Source organism: Propithecus coquereli, unplaced genomic scaffold, assembly GCF_000956105.1.
Source record: "Propithecus coquereli isolate 6110/MARCELLA unplaced genomic scaffold, Pcoq_1.0 Scaffold357, whole genome shotgun sequence".
NCBI lineage: Eukaryota > Metazoa > Chordata > Mammalia > Primates > Indriidae > Propithecus > Propithecus coquereli.
Window position 1 is genome coordinate 1,369,777 of NW_012149252.1, and position 16,802 is coordinate 1,386,578.

At 37.1% G+C, this 16,802-nt stretch overlaps 1 protein-coding gene across 1 annotated transcript in view; it reads left to right on the forward strand.

Annotated features, from left to right (window-relative positions):
- The window catches only part of ABCA12 (ATP-binding cassette, sub-family A (ABC1), member 12), a 203,578-nt gene that overhangs the window by 129,189 nt on the left and 57,587 nt on the right, over nucleotides 1-16,802 (forward strand). The window contains 12 exon segments of the mRNA XM_012651460.1: nucleotides 1,324-1,393; nucleotides 1,482-1,616; nucleotides 2,527-2,673; nucleotides 3,609-3,795; nucleotides 5,942-6,160; nucleotides 7,354-7,550; nucleotides 8,330-8,490; nucleotides 9,860-10,096; nucleotides 10,495-10,645; nucleotides 12,943-13,195; nucleotides 14,176-14,262; nucleotides 15,093-15,186. Coding sequence (XP_012506914.1) covers nucleotides 1,324-1,393; nucleotides 1,482-1,616; nucleotides 2,527-2,673; nucleotides 3,609-3,795; nucleotides 5,942-6,160; nucleotides 7,354-7,550; nucleotides 8,330-8,490; nucleotides 9,860-10,096; nucleotides 10,495-10,645; nucleotides 12,943-13,195; nucleotides 14,176-14,262; nucleotides 15,093-15,186 — 1,938 coding nt within the window.

A 16,802-nucleotide genomic window follows, 5' to 3' on the forward strand; every position in this document is an offset into this window, starting at 1 on the left:
CATTAGGTGTGAATTTACTCATCCCCTCCTCTCCCTCCCACCTGCCCAACACCCTATGAATGTTACTTCCATATGTGCACGTTAGTGTTGATCAATTAGTACCAATTTAATGGTGTGTACACGTGATTCTTTTTTTTTTTTTTTCATTCTTGTGATACTTCACTTAGAAGAATAGGCTCCAGCTCCATCTAGGATAATACAAGAGGTATCAATTCACCATTATTTATGGCTGAGTAGTACTCCATGGTATACATATACCACATTTTATTAATCCACTCCTGTATTGATGGGCACTTGGGTTGTTTCCACTGAAAGTTCATTTATCTAAAATTAAAAATTCACTAAATAGCAAAATAAGCTTAATGTCCTAATGATAGTCAGTTTTTGTTCTACATCATTGTATACCATACAAGTATAAGACAATGAAAACCTCCCAAAACCATAATGCATGATGCTGTTAAGAAATACTTGCTAAAGAAAGAGCAGTTAAAACGGGATACGTGATATTTTAGAGGTCGTCAAGAATTCTGACTTCTCTCTGGTCCAATTCCTTAGACATCTTGGAGCCTCTAGTATTGAAATTATTCTCATGTGTGAACAATTCTCATGGTTTTCATGACACATAATGCAACTTACAGGCATAAAGACAAATGCACTGACAGCATATAATCAACTCTAAATTCTTTTCTGCCTTTTCAATTCAAGAGCACTAAATTAATTTAAGAATTTTAACAAAAGCATTAAGATTACTGACTTCAAAATTTGGAAAGCTGGAGCAAATCTCATCATATTAAAACTTTGCTGTTTATGAAAATAGAAAGTAATGAATAATTTTCATCTATCTATTTTGGGTTTAAACAAAAATTACATTTATAATTTATTGCAATTGTCAGTATTCAATCAACTGATATTTCAGTGTATTTTCATTCATAGCCCTTCTATTACCTGAAATAAATTTATGAAGTGAAAACATCTTCTGGCCCCTGATGTTTTCATTTAATTTTAGTCTCAACACTGGGTTACTCTGTAATTAGCCATTTTATAAATTGCTGAGCAATATTTAATAAGTTTACATATATATTTTGAATTTTTAACAAATATTTTCCAAGTTGTCATTTTCCTACTTTTGTTTCCTGCTATTCCTTCTATTCTTTCAGAGATGTAGCATGTTTGATAAGGGACATCTGTATTTTTAAATATGCTTAGAGAGTGAACATCAATTTTATCTACACAAATGTCTAAAGTTTTAAGTATTTTAAGATCCCTCTGGGTGAAGTGTATGAAATCTACAAGAACTATCATTGTTGTTCATTTTCTTCCCAGAGCCTGCTGTCCCCAACAGCATTCAGTTATGCAAGCCAATACATTGCACAGTATGAAGAACAGGGCATTGGTAGGTTCACTTCCTCTAAAACTGGATTTTATCTTTCACAGCTGTGATATGTGTCACAGAAGAATAAACATCTGTGTTCACTTTTTAGGTCTCCAGTGGGACAATATGTACAGCTCCCCAGTTGAGGATGACACCACCTCATTTGGCTGGCTGTGCTGTCTAATCCTAGCTGACTCTTTCATTTATTTCCTTATTGCTTGGTATGTCAGGAATGTTTTTCCAGGTATGAACATGCTTCCTATGAATATAGGCTTTTTATGGTTGTCATCCTTATAAATCAGGAGATATATATATATGTTCTACTATTTGATTTGTCATATATAATCTCCAAAAAAAAGTACTCTAATCCCAAAACTAGCCAAAACTTTTCAAGATGAGATAATTTACTGCTGAGTTCCCTCTCTGATATCCCTTTAAAGATGGAGTGAATTAAGAAGCATGGAATAGTGTCAAAAATCAACCCAGTCTTTCCAAATAAGAGAGTGAGATATTATCAGGCAGAAGTCGAGTCTCCTAATTCTAAGGGGAATTTACCAGATTCTAAAGGAAGAAGACGAAGTTGAGATTCTCCCTTCTAGGTCTCAAGCAGTCATGCCTTCCAACATGCTTAGGTGTTTTTCCATTAAGCCTTATTTATAATTGTGCATTTTTCTGTGCTTTAAGTGAATAGAAGAGTATGATTTCATTTGTATGAGATTTCAATAAAAGACAAAATATGTAGAGACAGAAAGCAGATCAGTGATTGTCTGCGACTTGGGTGGGAGCAGGGATTATCTGCAAATGGGCATGAGAGAACTTTTTCAAGTGATAGAAATGTCCTAACACTGGACAATAGTAATGGTTGCACAACTTTACACATTTGCTAAAAATCATCTAATTGGACAATTAACAATGGGTAAATTTTATAGTATGTGATTATACCTCAATGAAACTGCTTTTAAAAAATAAAAAGAAGAAAAGAAAGGTTATCTTTTTTACTTTCCTTTGGAAACAGAGACCATCCTCTAGTTTTATGCCATATCAAAAAATGAAACTACTTCCTGAACGATATATAGTATTCTATTGTTTAGTTTCTGATGCTTAATGTTAATAATCAGTTAATAATCACTTTTCTTAATACATTTTTATTACAGGGACATATGGCATGGCAGCTCCATGGTATTTTCCAGTCCTTCCATCCTATTGGAAGGAGCGATTTGGGTGTGCAGAGGAAAAGCCTGAGAAGAGCAATGGCCTCATGTTTACTAATATCATGATGCAGAACACCAACCCGTCTGCCAGTAAGACGAGTAGGTCGACAACATGCATTACTATGAGAGAACCAATACAAAAATTACATGACTCATAGTTTTAATTATGTTTTTCTAAATGGCAAAATTATCATCCTTTTAGTCATGGATGAGTATGTCTACACGTACATGTCTGGACTCTTTGGGGGATTAAATTGTGGATTTTTCTGGGCTCATTAGCTCAGTTGGTCAGCATATGGCGCTAATTGGACCAAGATTGCAGATCCCTTTGTGGTCCAGTTAGATTCACACAGAGACAAATTTTGTTCCTTGGCCACAGTCTACACCCTAACTCCAGCCATCTGTCATCAGTCATAAGAAGTAACAAAGTAACAAATATGGGTAATTTAGCATAACTCATCACTAACACTGGAAAAATAGTTTAAAGCTTGTCTTACTAACATTGGGTGCGTAGTGTCATCTTTATAAAGTAAGTATGACCCACATAAGTAGTCTTTCTGTGATGTCTGAAGGAGGTGTAGATATTAATAGTAACTAATGAACTGAATTCTATAAACTACAGATTTGAACTAGTCTTGTTATTGTAAAATCACAACTTGTAGACATTTATTCCATAAATTTGTATCTTCCTGCCAAATCAGAGAACCAGGCCTTAAGCCTTAAACTTAGCTTTTGAATATTCGAGATCTGTTAAATAAAGTAGAATTTATAAATATGATTCTATATCCTGGGACTTTTTCCAACAGAGAAGGGTTATATAAACCTTAATTCCCCACTCTCATCCAATGTGTAATCAAGTGAGAAGAAGGCTGAAGACTATACTAAATCATTTGTTTCTGGAATTTTTTTCTTTTTACTTAGAGAATTATATTTTTATAGTCTTCAATTTTTAATTAAGATAAAGTCAACTCTAGCTGCATTGTCTTATTTGTGAGCTTACAACTCTTGCCTTGATTTCTCTCTAGGTCCCGAGTACATGTTTCCCTCTAACATTGAGCCTGAACCTAAAGATCTCACAGTCGGAGTTGCCCTGCATGGGGTCACAAAGATCTATGGCTCAAAAGTTGCTGTTGATAACCTGAATTTGAACTTTTATGAAGGGCATATTACTTCATTGCTGGGGCCCAATGGAGCCGGGAAAACTACTACCATGTATGTTACTTTCCAACACATTGTCATTGAAGCATATTACAACAGATACAGTTTTATTAATAAATTAACTCTTTTATAAAAAAGACAAAGTTATTACATTTCCCAGATGGAGTCAGATGGTTCAACTTGTATACTATAGAATGGAGTATAAATCTGAGGTTCTAAATTGTGAGTTCAAACATCAGGTCAGGCCAAGGATGATTTGGTCTACCTAGTAGTGGTGGCCTACCCACTACTTCTCAAAATTTTTAATTCAGTGTCAATATTTAAAAATGGGGAATTTTCTAATAAAAATAAATATTCTTGGCATCTCTTAGGAAATTCTATAGCATCGAGTCCATATTCTTAGGTTGAGACTACCTGTTGGGGCTCCTTAGTGACTGATCTCTAAAAGGAAGCACCTGCTTTCTGTTTCATTCCCGAACTCTACAGATCTGTACTGCCTCATACACCCAGGCTGTTTCATTTCTTTGCATTTCTATCCTGGCCCATGTCTAAGCTTGAGTTTGCACATCCTGGTGTAAAGACAGACTCAGCTGCTCCATCACAGGAAACTCTCGCCTTGATTACTAAAGAGACAAAAGAACCACCACCTAGCAGATGTAGATCAAAGAGGCCAGGAGCGCTACTTGGGCTGTTCTTCCTCACTCTTCACTTAAGTAGCATTTTCTTGTGTCAGAATGGAGAAGAGACTCACATGTCTTTAAAGTGACATTCTTTTGAATTTTTATATGTGTGATTTGCCTCCAGTGCTCCACATTCACTTCCCTGGTGAGTCAGCGCTAAGATGCTGTTGGCGCTCTAGCCCTTGTTTGAGAAAATGTGTCGCTTTGCTGCATGTCCTATTAAGCATCATCACAAGTAAGCTCAGCAACTACCAAAATATTGAGATTAAAATTTTTTTTTGGTAAATAAAAGAGATAAAGGAAGGTCATGAGATGAGAGAACATATAGGCTCTCTATTTGCATGACCTGTGTAAAGTCAGAGTTGGCTTTCTAGTGAGAGTACAGTGCTTAAAAGGGAAGATTCCTAATAGGCAATAAGAGACCAGTGAAGAAAAGGAATAGAAAAAGCTTTGAAAGAGGCTATAATTTTAGCTGAGAATGCCCTATTTTATTGTTCTAAACATAAACCTTTAATATAAGGAATAAGATATATATTATTTGCATTTCAATGTGTTTTTATGGGAAAATTGCATATTCTATTGATTCCCTGTTTAACCCACAAGGCTTCAATGCCAGGCACTGGTTAGGCACCGCACAGAGTGCTGAGAAACAGGTCCTTTCCTTGACCTCATGGAGCTCGTATAATAGTAGAGGAGATGGGTATTAAATATGGTCCAGTTTACTCATCATCTGAAAGATGATGGGAAATCACATAGGTGAAAATACTGTAGTCACAATGTAGGGAAAAGGACTGGAGATGACCAAGCAGCATGTGGGAAGTAGAGTTAGGAGCTTACAGTGATGGGTTAGGCAGGTGGTGACGGGGGCTGGCCCTGTGGCGGTAGCTGTGGAAATGGAGAGATGGGGGTGGTAGCTATGCAAATGGAGAGGTGGGAGGGGGTGTGTGAAAAATGACTTCCGAATTCCAGTCTCGTGCAACCGTTCTATGAATGTATCGCACAGTGACGGTGGTAAGTTCAACAAGGGTGTGGTTTTGAGGGCACAGATCATAGCTCAGTTTTAAACATGTAGAGTTTGAGGACAATGTAAGACTTCTCACAGAGAAGTGGCAGTATCCGTTAGATGTATAGAGCAAGGCTGGAACTGAGTGATGAGGCCGGGGCTGAGATATAAATTTGAGACATGTCAGCCTGTAGATACTAAGGGATGCCAGGGAAGTGCCTGAGTTTGCTCAAGGAGAGAGCGTATGTGCAATTAAAAAGCACAACCACTTTTGTCATTATTACCACCACCACCACCACCACCACCATCATGTAGTGCTTACTTAACACTTAAAATCACTTAAAAGTAATTTTTATTTTTTATTCCCATTTAATACCATTTTATTTCATAATTTGTCCTTGCTTAAGAAGATACACTGTAACATTTTTTTTTTTAACTAACAACTGAGATACATTTAGTCCTGATATCTAGTTTAAATGCTTGGTTCATACCTAATTTATCATTTCTTCATTTCCAGTTCCATGTTGACTGGGCTGTTTGGGGCCTCAGCAGGCACCATCTTTGTGTATGGAAAAGATATCAAAACAGACCTAAACACTGTGCGAAAGAACATGGGGGTCTGCATGCAGCACGACGTCTTGTTCAGTTACCTCACCACCAAGGAACACCTTCTCTTATATGGCTCCATCAAAGTTCCTCACTGGACTAAAAAGCAGCTCCACGAGGAAGTAAAAAGGTGAGTTATGACAGGAATGAGAACATGAGTTGCTAACTCCTCTCAAAGACCCATAGCTTGGTTGGGGAAGTTCTGGTAATAATACCAATAGGAGATGTTTTCTCACAAAACAATTGGTTTTTAGTCTTTCTACTTCTTTGATACTGTGTACATTTAATTAACCTCACCAGCCAGTTATTACACTGAAATTGTTTAACTCCCTTCATCTCTGGCTCCCATATTGCCCCAAATCCTTTGCTTCCCATCTCCATGGATACTACACTGGTCCAAGCCTCCTAACTAGACTCTCAGCCTCCACTCTTCTCTTGTACAATCTGGGAAGAGGGGCCAAGGTGATCTTTTTCAACTGCAAATCAGACCATGTCATTCCTGGGTTCAAATCCAATGGCTTCCTGCTATGCTCAGTGTGACATTCAGTAATGTCCTTATCAAGGCCTATAAAGTCCTCCATGACCTGCCCCTGATCTCACTTTTGATTTCATTTTCTCCCACTCTCTCCCACATTCACTCTACTCTAGGCACACTGGCCTAGTTGTATGCATAACTACACTAGGCCTACTCCAGTCTTTTGCTTTCTCTTCCTTCTACTCACAGCACCCTTCCTCAGATAGCCATTTGACTTATTCCTGGTCAAATGACCACATTCTTTGTCTCTGCCCAAATGTCATCTTCTCTCAGTTGATCCCCACATATAAAATAGATGCCTAAAATAGCATGTGCCAGACACTCCTTATCTCACATACCCTGCTTTATTTATTTTTTATTGTACTTATCACCACCTGACATATTATAAACTTACTTGGGAATATGTTTATTGATTGGATTTCCACGCATGCCTTTCGATACACACACATACTAGAACATAATCTCCTTGCGAGTAGAAACTCCATCTTCTCACTGCTTTTCCCAAGCACTAAAACATAGCCTGGCATAAAATAGGCAGGCACTCTATCAATATTTGTCAAACGAATGAAGTATATATTCCCTTGTGTTTTTTCTGAGTATTAATTTGGTACCTACAACTCGGTGACAAATAATAGAAACTATATCATGAATCCTCAGTAGTTTATTATATCTTACTGAGCACGTAACAGTTGCTTGGTGAATACCTATCACTTAGTGTGTTTATTGTATTTTTCCAGTGTTAAGATAGTCTATCTGTAAAAACTAACCATCATACATTATTTTCTAAGGACTTTAAAAGATACTGGGCTGTATAGCCATCGTCATAAGAGAGTTGGAACACTGTCAGGAGGAATGAAAAGGAAGTTATCTATATCCATAGCTCTCATCGGTGGATCCAGGGTAGTAATTCTGGATGAACCATCCACTGGCGTTGACCCATGTTCTCGCCGAAGTATATGGGATGTTATATGCAAGAACAAAACTGGTATGAGTACTTTTTCATAAATTCTCCACCCAACAGTCATAATTCTGCCCTCTGGGATATGCAAATGCAAGTCGAAGCCTTTTCTGTGTATGATATCCTTTAAAGGTCTAAGATTGGCTCTTTCTTTTCCCAAGATTTTTCTTCTCCCAGCCAACTTTCTGGGTCAATTAGTTATTATCTATCTAGTGCCCACGGTGAGTTGAGCACTTAACTGGCCTTTCTGAGAGCACAGAAGTTCAACAGAAGTTCCAAAGTCTGCCTAGAGGAGTGAAAAATCTAATTAGATATATCAAACATACACAAACAAAAATAAACTGAAAACAGACTAAATAAGTGCTAACAGGATGCGAAGCAAAGGAGTAATCAGGGTGGAGTGGATTAATCAGAGAGGAATATTCAAAAAGTCTTTAAAATTATCATTTTCTTGTAGTGAAGAAAGGGAATAAAAACAGAGTGCAAAATGAAACCACGGGAGCAAAACTGACAGATTGGGGAGAGTTGCCAATGCCCACGCGACAAATGATGGACATTTAGCCAGTCAGCATCATACTAATTTGCTTCCAATTCATTTGAAAAACACCCCCAAATATTTAAGAACACCCCTTCTGAATTTTTCTTTGATCATTTTGGAAGTTCCCTGTAGTCAGTTAGTTTTTCAATTAGCTCATAAAATGTGATTCTTCTCCTCATGATGTCACAGGGTTTACTCTTGCTCACTCTGTGTATCTTGGGACCTGTGTCTTCATTTTTCATTCTCCGTTGGTCTCTGTATTTTCAAGCCAGAACAATGATTCTGTCCACACACCATTTGGATGAGGCTGAAGTGCTGAGTGACCGCATCGCCTTCCTGGAGCATGGCGGACTGCGGTGCTGTGGGTCACCATTTTACCTCAAGGAAACATTTGGGGATGGATATCACCTCACTCTTACCAAGAAGAAGGTTGGTAGGAGAGAAAATATACCTCCTGATAGAGTCATAAGTTAATTGGTTATAGGAAATGGAGGCAGAATCTGCCTAACTTCATTCATTGCTAAAATTCATTAATATGCTAGCTTCGTGGTTCTCAAACTTGAGTGAGCCTCTGTATTCCTGGAGGTCTTGGTTAAAACTTAGATTTATGGCCCCACCTTAGGAGTGTCTGATTCAGTAGGTCCGAGAGTGGGACCAGAAGTTACTCCATTTCTAATAAGTTCCAGGGGATGCTGTGCTGCTGGTCCAGGGACTGCACATTGAGAAACAATGCGCTAGGTAAAAAATGACCTGCACCCTAACATCACTGATGGAGAATCAGCCTTTTAGTTCCCCTAACATTTCAGCTTATATGGCTAAAAATTCAATTTTCTGCTTTATCAAGAGCAAATTAAAAGAATGTGAAGTCATGTATTCGCTCTCTAATCAGCACTTCTCAAGTGACAGTGTGGAGACTGTAACTTAGACAGGTCAGTGGTGCTTTTACATTTTTTGAAGAACAAAAAAGCTCACTAAGGATCCCTGTACCACCTCATGTAGCATATGACAATACCGTGCAAGATATATATGCTACTAGGCAGGTTTTGACTACCACCATTTATTTAATATCTAATCATCCTGATGTGACTTTGAATATAAAAATATATTTCATAGGTATACTCATTAATTCACTCAGAAATTTGTGTATTAGGTATTTATTATGCCTTACAGTGTACCCAAGCACTGTCCTAGGCACTGGGGGTACAGCAGTGAACTGATGAAAATCCCTGCCTTGTGGAGTTTGTATTCTGATGGGGTGTGAGGAATTCAGATGACACAATCAATAAATAAATTAGTTAGTAATTGGTGTGGATGGAAATGAAGCAGGAGAGGAGAAGGAGGTAATGCTGAGTGGTGCCATTTTTAAGTAGGGTAATAAGAGAAGAGGGCTTTGAGAAAGTGACAGGTAAGCCAAGAGTTGGAGCCAGTTCAAGAATGGACATGTCACAATCCGAGGGCAAAGAAAGAGCAATTTCAAGGGTCCTGGGTGGACATGGATGTGTGTGTGTGTGCCTGAGCCTGAAGCCCTCTAGCAACAGAAAAGACACTTGCTGCTGACGTAGAGCAAGCGAAAGGGAGGATGGTGGACAATGAGGTGGAGTGGGAGGATGGGGTCGGTAAGGTAGTGACTTGCAGACAACCACAGGAACCCCGAGTGGGACAGGGAGCACTGAAGCAGTGGTGTGTGATCTGACTCAGGTCTGGAGTGGCCTAAAAGAATTCACCCACCTCTGATTAGGACTTTGGTTCACTATAGTGTAAAGAGAAGAGAGTGTCTAACTTCTGTCTTTGTCTCTAGAGTCCAAATCTAAATGCAAATATAGTATGTGACACCATGGCCGTGACAGCAATGATCCGATCACACCTTCCCGAAGCCTACCTCAAGGAGGATATTGGGGGAGAGCTTGTTTATGTGCTTCCTCCGTTCAGCACCAAAGTCTCGGGAGCCTATCTGTCGCTCCTGCGAGCGCTGGACAATGGCATGGGTGACCTCAACATCGGGTGCTATGGCATTTCAGACACCACCGTGGAAGAGGTACACTTTGACTTCTCTTTTTTTTTTTAGTAAAGCTGATATAACTTGCTGTTCCCTTAGAATAAACATGTGCAGGTGTTTTTAAAAAATAAGTAAATAAGTATTTCACAAAATCAGAACAGTTTAATATTATTTCAATCCTGTTCTTATGTAAGACTGACTTCTGAGAACAAGCTGTTGCTCCAACTATAGAACACATACTTTTACAAACAAAAATATCCACTTAATTTTCCTGTCACTGGTGTCAAATAATAAAAATTCTAAAAAAAAGTTCACTTAAAGTCAGATGGGAAATATTTGTCTTAATAAATATGATAATTCAAAATCAAAATTAGCTTAGACATTAGAAAAGACATGCACTTTTTACATTAATGAAGTGATCTGGTTTCTTTTTCTAGGTCTTTCTGAACTTGACTAAAGAGCCACATAAAAATAGTAACATGAGTCTTGAGTACTTAACGCAAAAGAAAATTGGAAGTTCCAGTACTAACGGCATCTCAACTCCTGACGATTTATCTGTGAGCAGCAGCAACTTCACAGACAGAGATGGTATGCCTCTCATGTGGATATTTTGCTTAACACCAATAAATGATATAATTGAGAAAAATCACAGGAAAGTTTTGATTTTTTAAAATTCAATTGTGAAGTTTCATTCTACATTCAAAAAACTAAAGAAATATAAGCTTCCTTTTTTATTATAATATACAAAATAGTCATTAAATCAAATTGAATTCTCTATTTCAAAAGTACTTTGAAGAATGTAGAACTCCCTTCATAGGGCAGTGATGAGTATTCCTCCTACCCACCAGAAATCGTTTTCAAGATGTAACTTCTACAATTTCAGATTTATGCTTGAGTTAAAATTCTTCTTGTAATTGGTGCTGTCCAGCAATAGACCAGGTTACCTTGTGAGATGGTTCACTCCCTGTTATTAGACATGCCTAAGTGAAGACAATAGTCATCAAAAAAAGTTAAAAAAAAAAGAAAAAAAAAAAAGAGTCATCACTCCTTATGGTACCTCATTGGAAAACATGTCTAACCTCCCCCCACTCTAGATCGTTCAGGTGCTGAGAAAATGCTTTTGAAGGAAAGTCTCTGGATTGATTAAATTGGACTTGATGGTTAAGAATCTATAATAATAATAGGATCCTCCCCCCAGCTCAGCAATCCTTCACACAGGATATATTCGAAAAATCATGTTTCTTGACATGAGTTTAAGGGATTGGGCTCTCTTGAAAATAACTTTTATTGTCTCTTATTCTCTTTCTGACAGTTAATTTATATCTCTGGAAACTCTATTTACTTAAGGTAGCATATAGTAAAATGATATATAAATTATGGAGTACTCATTTCCACAGTTTGCTTAAATTGGGAAAAATGTCTAGGAACAGAACTTTTAATTAAACATTTGCCTGGCTTTAAACCTCAGAAAAGATCATCTCTGGTGTTTGTATAATTCTGGGACTTGAGGGAAATATGTCCTCATCTATCATCCTTTGGGGGATACAGTTGTAGAGTCCATGGAATTGAGAACTTTGATTAGAAAGTGGTCATCTGCTTCGGGAAGTAAATACTAAGTGTTTGCCTCGACATTTGTCTCATAATTTGAAACTATTCTTCAGTCAAAACGTTCCCCTCATTGACATTATCTTTCAGAAAGCACATTTATTCCATTTGATACACCTGTAAGTCATCCACATGTAATTTCTCAAGAAACAGAAAAGCATACTAATTAACTCAAAATATTCAGCTCCTTCTTCAATTCCCTTTTGTGGAGATATGAGTTTGCATTTAAACGTGTTCACTCTGTTTAATTGGAATTCATTTTAAATTAAGCAGCTTTGTATTTTTCCTTATCAGCTAAATGAAGATCATGAGTTTTGTGCTGCATAATTTGTGATGGAAAATTTAAAATATACACAGAGTTGAGGAATACCATCATCTTATCACATAAGAAGGAGTGCTTGGTGGCAGGCATTTGCTGAGAATGCGATATTTGAACCTATTTTTAGAGGGGGCTGCTGAAATTATTAGCCATAAATCTCTATTGAGGAAGCAATGGTTTATGGCCTCCACAGCTGCTCTGACTCTCAGAGCTACAGAATTTTTTTCAGCATCTGAAAAGCATTTCAAAGTAGGGGTGGGGGAGAGACATTTTTCCAATGAGTTCTTTCTTGTAACTCTAATGGTAAAAATGGAGTTTTGAAAGGCAATACAATCATTCCAAATTTCTAAAGAGAAAACGTAATGAACAAGTGGTTGAACTAGAACTAGACTTTGGAGGAGAGGATTTTCCTTTTCCCCTATGGTGAATTCACTGGACCTCACGTTATACTCAGAGCCAATCAATTAGACTTGGAATCAACTAAGTTACTCATAATAGAAATGAGTTCTTAGACTAGGTTGGTGTTTTAATTTCTACTCATTTAAATTCAATCTCTTGATAGAAATTATCTCTTGAGTATTAGTAAGTAGGAATCCATCCTTAGTATGCATTGAGACTTTGGAGTTGGAGGACAATAATCACCTATGAAATTCTAGATATCTAACTTTGATGTAAAATCACTATGTACATGGCTGTTTTTTTGCACAGGGAATTAGAATTTTTGAATCATTTTTACATATAGATCTATATAAGATGGGTTTTATGGTCCTTCATTTTCCCAGTGGAAGGCACAGGACTAAGGCTGATACATGCATTGCTGAACCTGAAATCCAGATCTTTAAAATATAAGCATTTCCCACCGCACCATATTATCCCATCCATCCATAGTTTTTGAAGTTACTTTATTACTTTATTTACTAAGATTTTCCAGAACTATATCAAATCTCTTTTTCTTAATTAGACAAAATTCTGACAAGAGGAGAGAGGTTGGACGGTTTGGGACTACTACTGAAGAAGATAATGGCTATACTCATCAAGAGGTTCCATCACACCCGCAGGAACTGGAAAGGTCTCATTGCTCAGGTTATCCTCCCCATCGTCTTTGTAACCACAGCCATGGGCCTTGGCACATTAAGAAATTCCAGCAACATTTATCCAGAGATCCAGATCTCCCCTTCTCTTTACGGTACCTCCAAACAGACAGCCTTCTATGCGTAAGTTTCTTTCCACTAACTAAAAGAATGTTTCCAAAAATCTTCCAGAGGTGTGATTGTACCTGCGTGAATCCCATTGAATGATGAAGAATAAAGAACTTAGGGTTCATAGTATCTGCTTCTGCTAAAGGAATGGACAGTTTGATATATTGCAATGTTACTTCCATTGCCAACAAATAACTTTTTAAGAGTTTTTTTTTTTTTTGTATTCTCCTGAAAATAAAGGTATAGTAGATATTTGTTTTTAATGACTAGACTTTTTTGAATTCTTTTTTTTGAGACAGAGTCTCACTTTGTTGCCCTGGCTAAAGTGCCATGGCATCAGCCTAGCTCACAGCAACCTCAAACTCCTGGGCTCAAGCGATCCTTCTGACTCAGCCTTCCGAGTAGATGGGACTACAGGCATGTGCCACCATTCCTGGCTAATTTTTTCTCTATATATATTTTTTTAGTTGTCCAGCTAATTTTCTTTCTATTTTTACTAGAGACAGGGTCTCAATCTTGCTCAGGCCGGTCTCGAACTCCTGAGCTCAAACAATCCACCCATCTCAGCCTCCCAGAGGGCTAGGATTACAGGTGTGAGCCACCGCGCCAGGCCTATTTTTAATGACCAGACTTTAACCAAGAAAGCCAGGTTATGTGTATATTACCTGTTGTGATATACAGAAAATAGCTTTTTATTAGTCTCACAAATATTGAATAGCAATGTCAGAATTCTGTATAATATAATGTTGTTTATACAATAGGTGATCACTAAATGCACATGACAATTAGAAATACAAAGCAGCCAAATAGAGACATGTGTATATTTTTTCCTGTGATACTTTTTTTTTCCTGACACTGCATCTTTCTTAGATTTTTTAAGAAAATAGTCCTATAAACAGCACAGTTCATTTCTTCAAATTATTTGTGAGCATGAGTTTAACATGGCAGACTAGTGGCAGAGTCACGAATCTGTTTCTATCCTTCAAACGTTTCAGGAATTCTCATCCAAGCACAAAAGAACTGGTCTCAGCAATGTGGAACTTCCCTGGCATTGACAACCTGTGTCTGAACACCAGTGATCCGTAAGTGGTTCTTGCTTTTTGTTTGTTTTCAACGTTCCATTTTGTGTGTGCACAGGTGTATGCAGGGTGTGTGTGTGTGTGTGTGTGTGTGTGTGTGTGTGTATTTGGCTGGAAGAGGACAGTTCCCTGATGGAAATCTGTTTAACAGATTTTATCTATCTCCTTTAGTTCATTCCACAGCTATGCTATACTGTAATGATAAACATTAGATGTCATAATTTGTACAGCTCTTTTGTATACATATTTTCATTTAACAATCACAACCTTGTGAATTATTAATCCCATTTTACAGCTAAAGAAACTGAGGCTTGTATAACGTACTTGTCTGAAGAAATCTAGATTGTAAATTCTACAGCTAAAGCTGAGACCCAAGTCTTCTGACTCCAGTTCCCATATGTTTGCACTATGCAGTATTGCTTATTCAAACTTCCAAGACAGTACATAGAACATGTAAATCTGACCTTGGTGTATTATTAATATTATGCTAAAGTATTCCCTTCCTGTCAGAAGAGAGGATAAAAAGAGCAAAGAGAATAAAGGAAACAAAAAGCCCCATCCTGACACAGTAAGACAATTCAATGAGATTTGGTCTCAACGCTATTGAATCAATAAATGCTCTCCCTCAATCCCCCACCATAAAATGTCAGATCACTAGAAAATGGCCATGGAATGTATATTCAAGTTATGAAAAATCAGCAAATCGTACCTAGGACTACACACCTGAATTTAATACCAAGTACTTATTTATATACTGTTACATAAAGATGAAAACACACACACACACACACACACACACGCACACGTCAAGTCCGTATCATTTTTATTTGCAGACGGTGTTTGAAGAAAGACAGTCTGGAAAAATGGAACACCAGTGGAGAACCTATCATGAATTTTGGTGTTTGCTCCTGCTCAGAAAATATCCAGGTAAAATGGAATTTGGTTGCAGTGAAGTAGGAAAAGGAAGGAAATAAATATTGAAACTTGAAAGATCTATCTAAGTTACCAAAGAGTCGGTATAATTTCATTTTATGGAAGCCAGTAGCTCAGAGATATGGACCCAGGTAGCTCAAAAATATTGACTTTGAATGTCAGGTCACTATTTTAAATCCATCTCAGGACAAATTTCCAAAGGTAGGTGATTTTTTGATGGTCTTTGTGGAGACCAACTAAAAATGAATTTTTGGTCTTGATTCAGTGCTAACTAGAAAGCTCTATTTTTCACATGAAAAAATGCCACTATAGCTGTCATATTTGAAAATTTAGTGAGACGGCTACTGTAGTGGTCAGCTAGGAAGCCAATAATGTGTAAGTCTAGAACAGAGTTACGTATGTCTCTAAGCAACACCTCCAGGCTACAGGAAAAGTCATTTCCTGAAAGAAATAGAAAAAATTATCTATCACTTACTCTGTCCATATTCGATAGATTCAGACCTTAGTTTTCTAAGCCTATCAATTCACCAAGCTTTTAAGAGAACCAAATTCACTAGGGAAGTTGAAGATTGTTGAAAAGTCGCTATATTGTCAACTTACTTTCTCACGGGGGGAGTCTAGCAATATTTTCATCAAAGTGACATATGGTTGTGCCCTGAACTGTCTTGGTACAATATTTTAGAATGAAAATATTTTCAGTAAATGCAACCCATTTTGGTGTTCTCATGCAAGATAGCTACTAACAATAAGAGCTGGGACCCAACAAGGATCTTTTGGAATCCTCGCATATTTAAAATCAGTCCTACCCAGTATTCAGAGTTTTTTAATCTCCCGTCTAATTTAACTAATTTCTGAAATTCTTCATGTATTTTCTTCAGTTCACAGTAAAAGTTAATTAATTTAATATTTAAAATTAGAATCTGGATAATTTTTAGTCATCTAAAAATCCAGTAATTTATAATTTTTTCAATGTATTTTGTCATTTAATTAACATCTCCAGATCTATTTCTACCTGTTTAATAATAGTGAGATCACTTTGCCTAATTGATGCTATGTACATCAGACATGCACTATGGATAAAGTTCTAAGTTTCTTGAAAGGAAACAAATTATACTGCATGTACATCGAAAGAATAAGAAAATAAAAAGGAAATCCACAGTGTGGAAGACAATATTCACAATACACAACAAAGGACTCATGTCCAGAATATATATATAAAGAACTCCTGCAAATTAGTAAAAAAGATAGATAACCCAATAGATAAATTAGCAAGACCATGAAGAGAAACCTCACGAAGAGTATATACAAATGGCCAATAAATATATTAAAAAGTAAAGCAATATCACTCCACACTTACCAGAATGACTAAAATGAAGAAGGAGAAAAATTCCAAGTGTTGACAAAGATGCACAACAGCCAGAACCCTCGTAATCTGCTGATGGGAATTTAATTTGGTACAAACAGTTTTTAAACCTACTTGGCAATATATACTAATGCTGGAAATATGCCTACCTGTGGGGCCTGCAATTCCATTCCTATTATATACTCATCCGAAAAGTGAATAACGCCCACCAACTGTAGAATAGATAAGTTGAATATAGCATATTTTC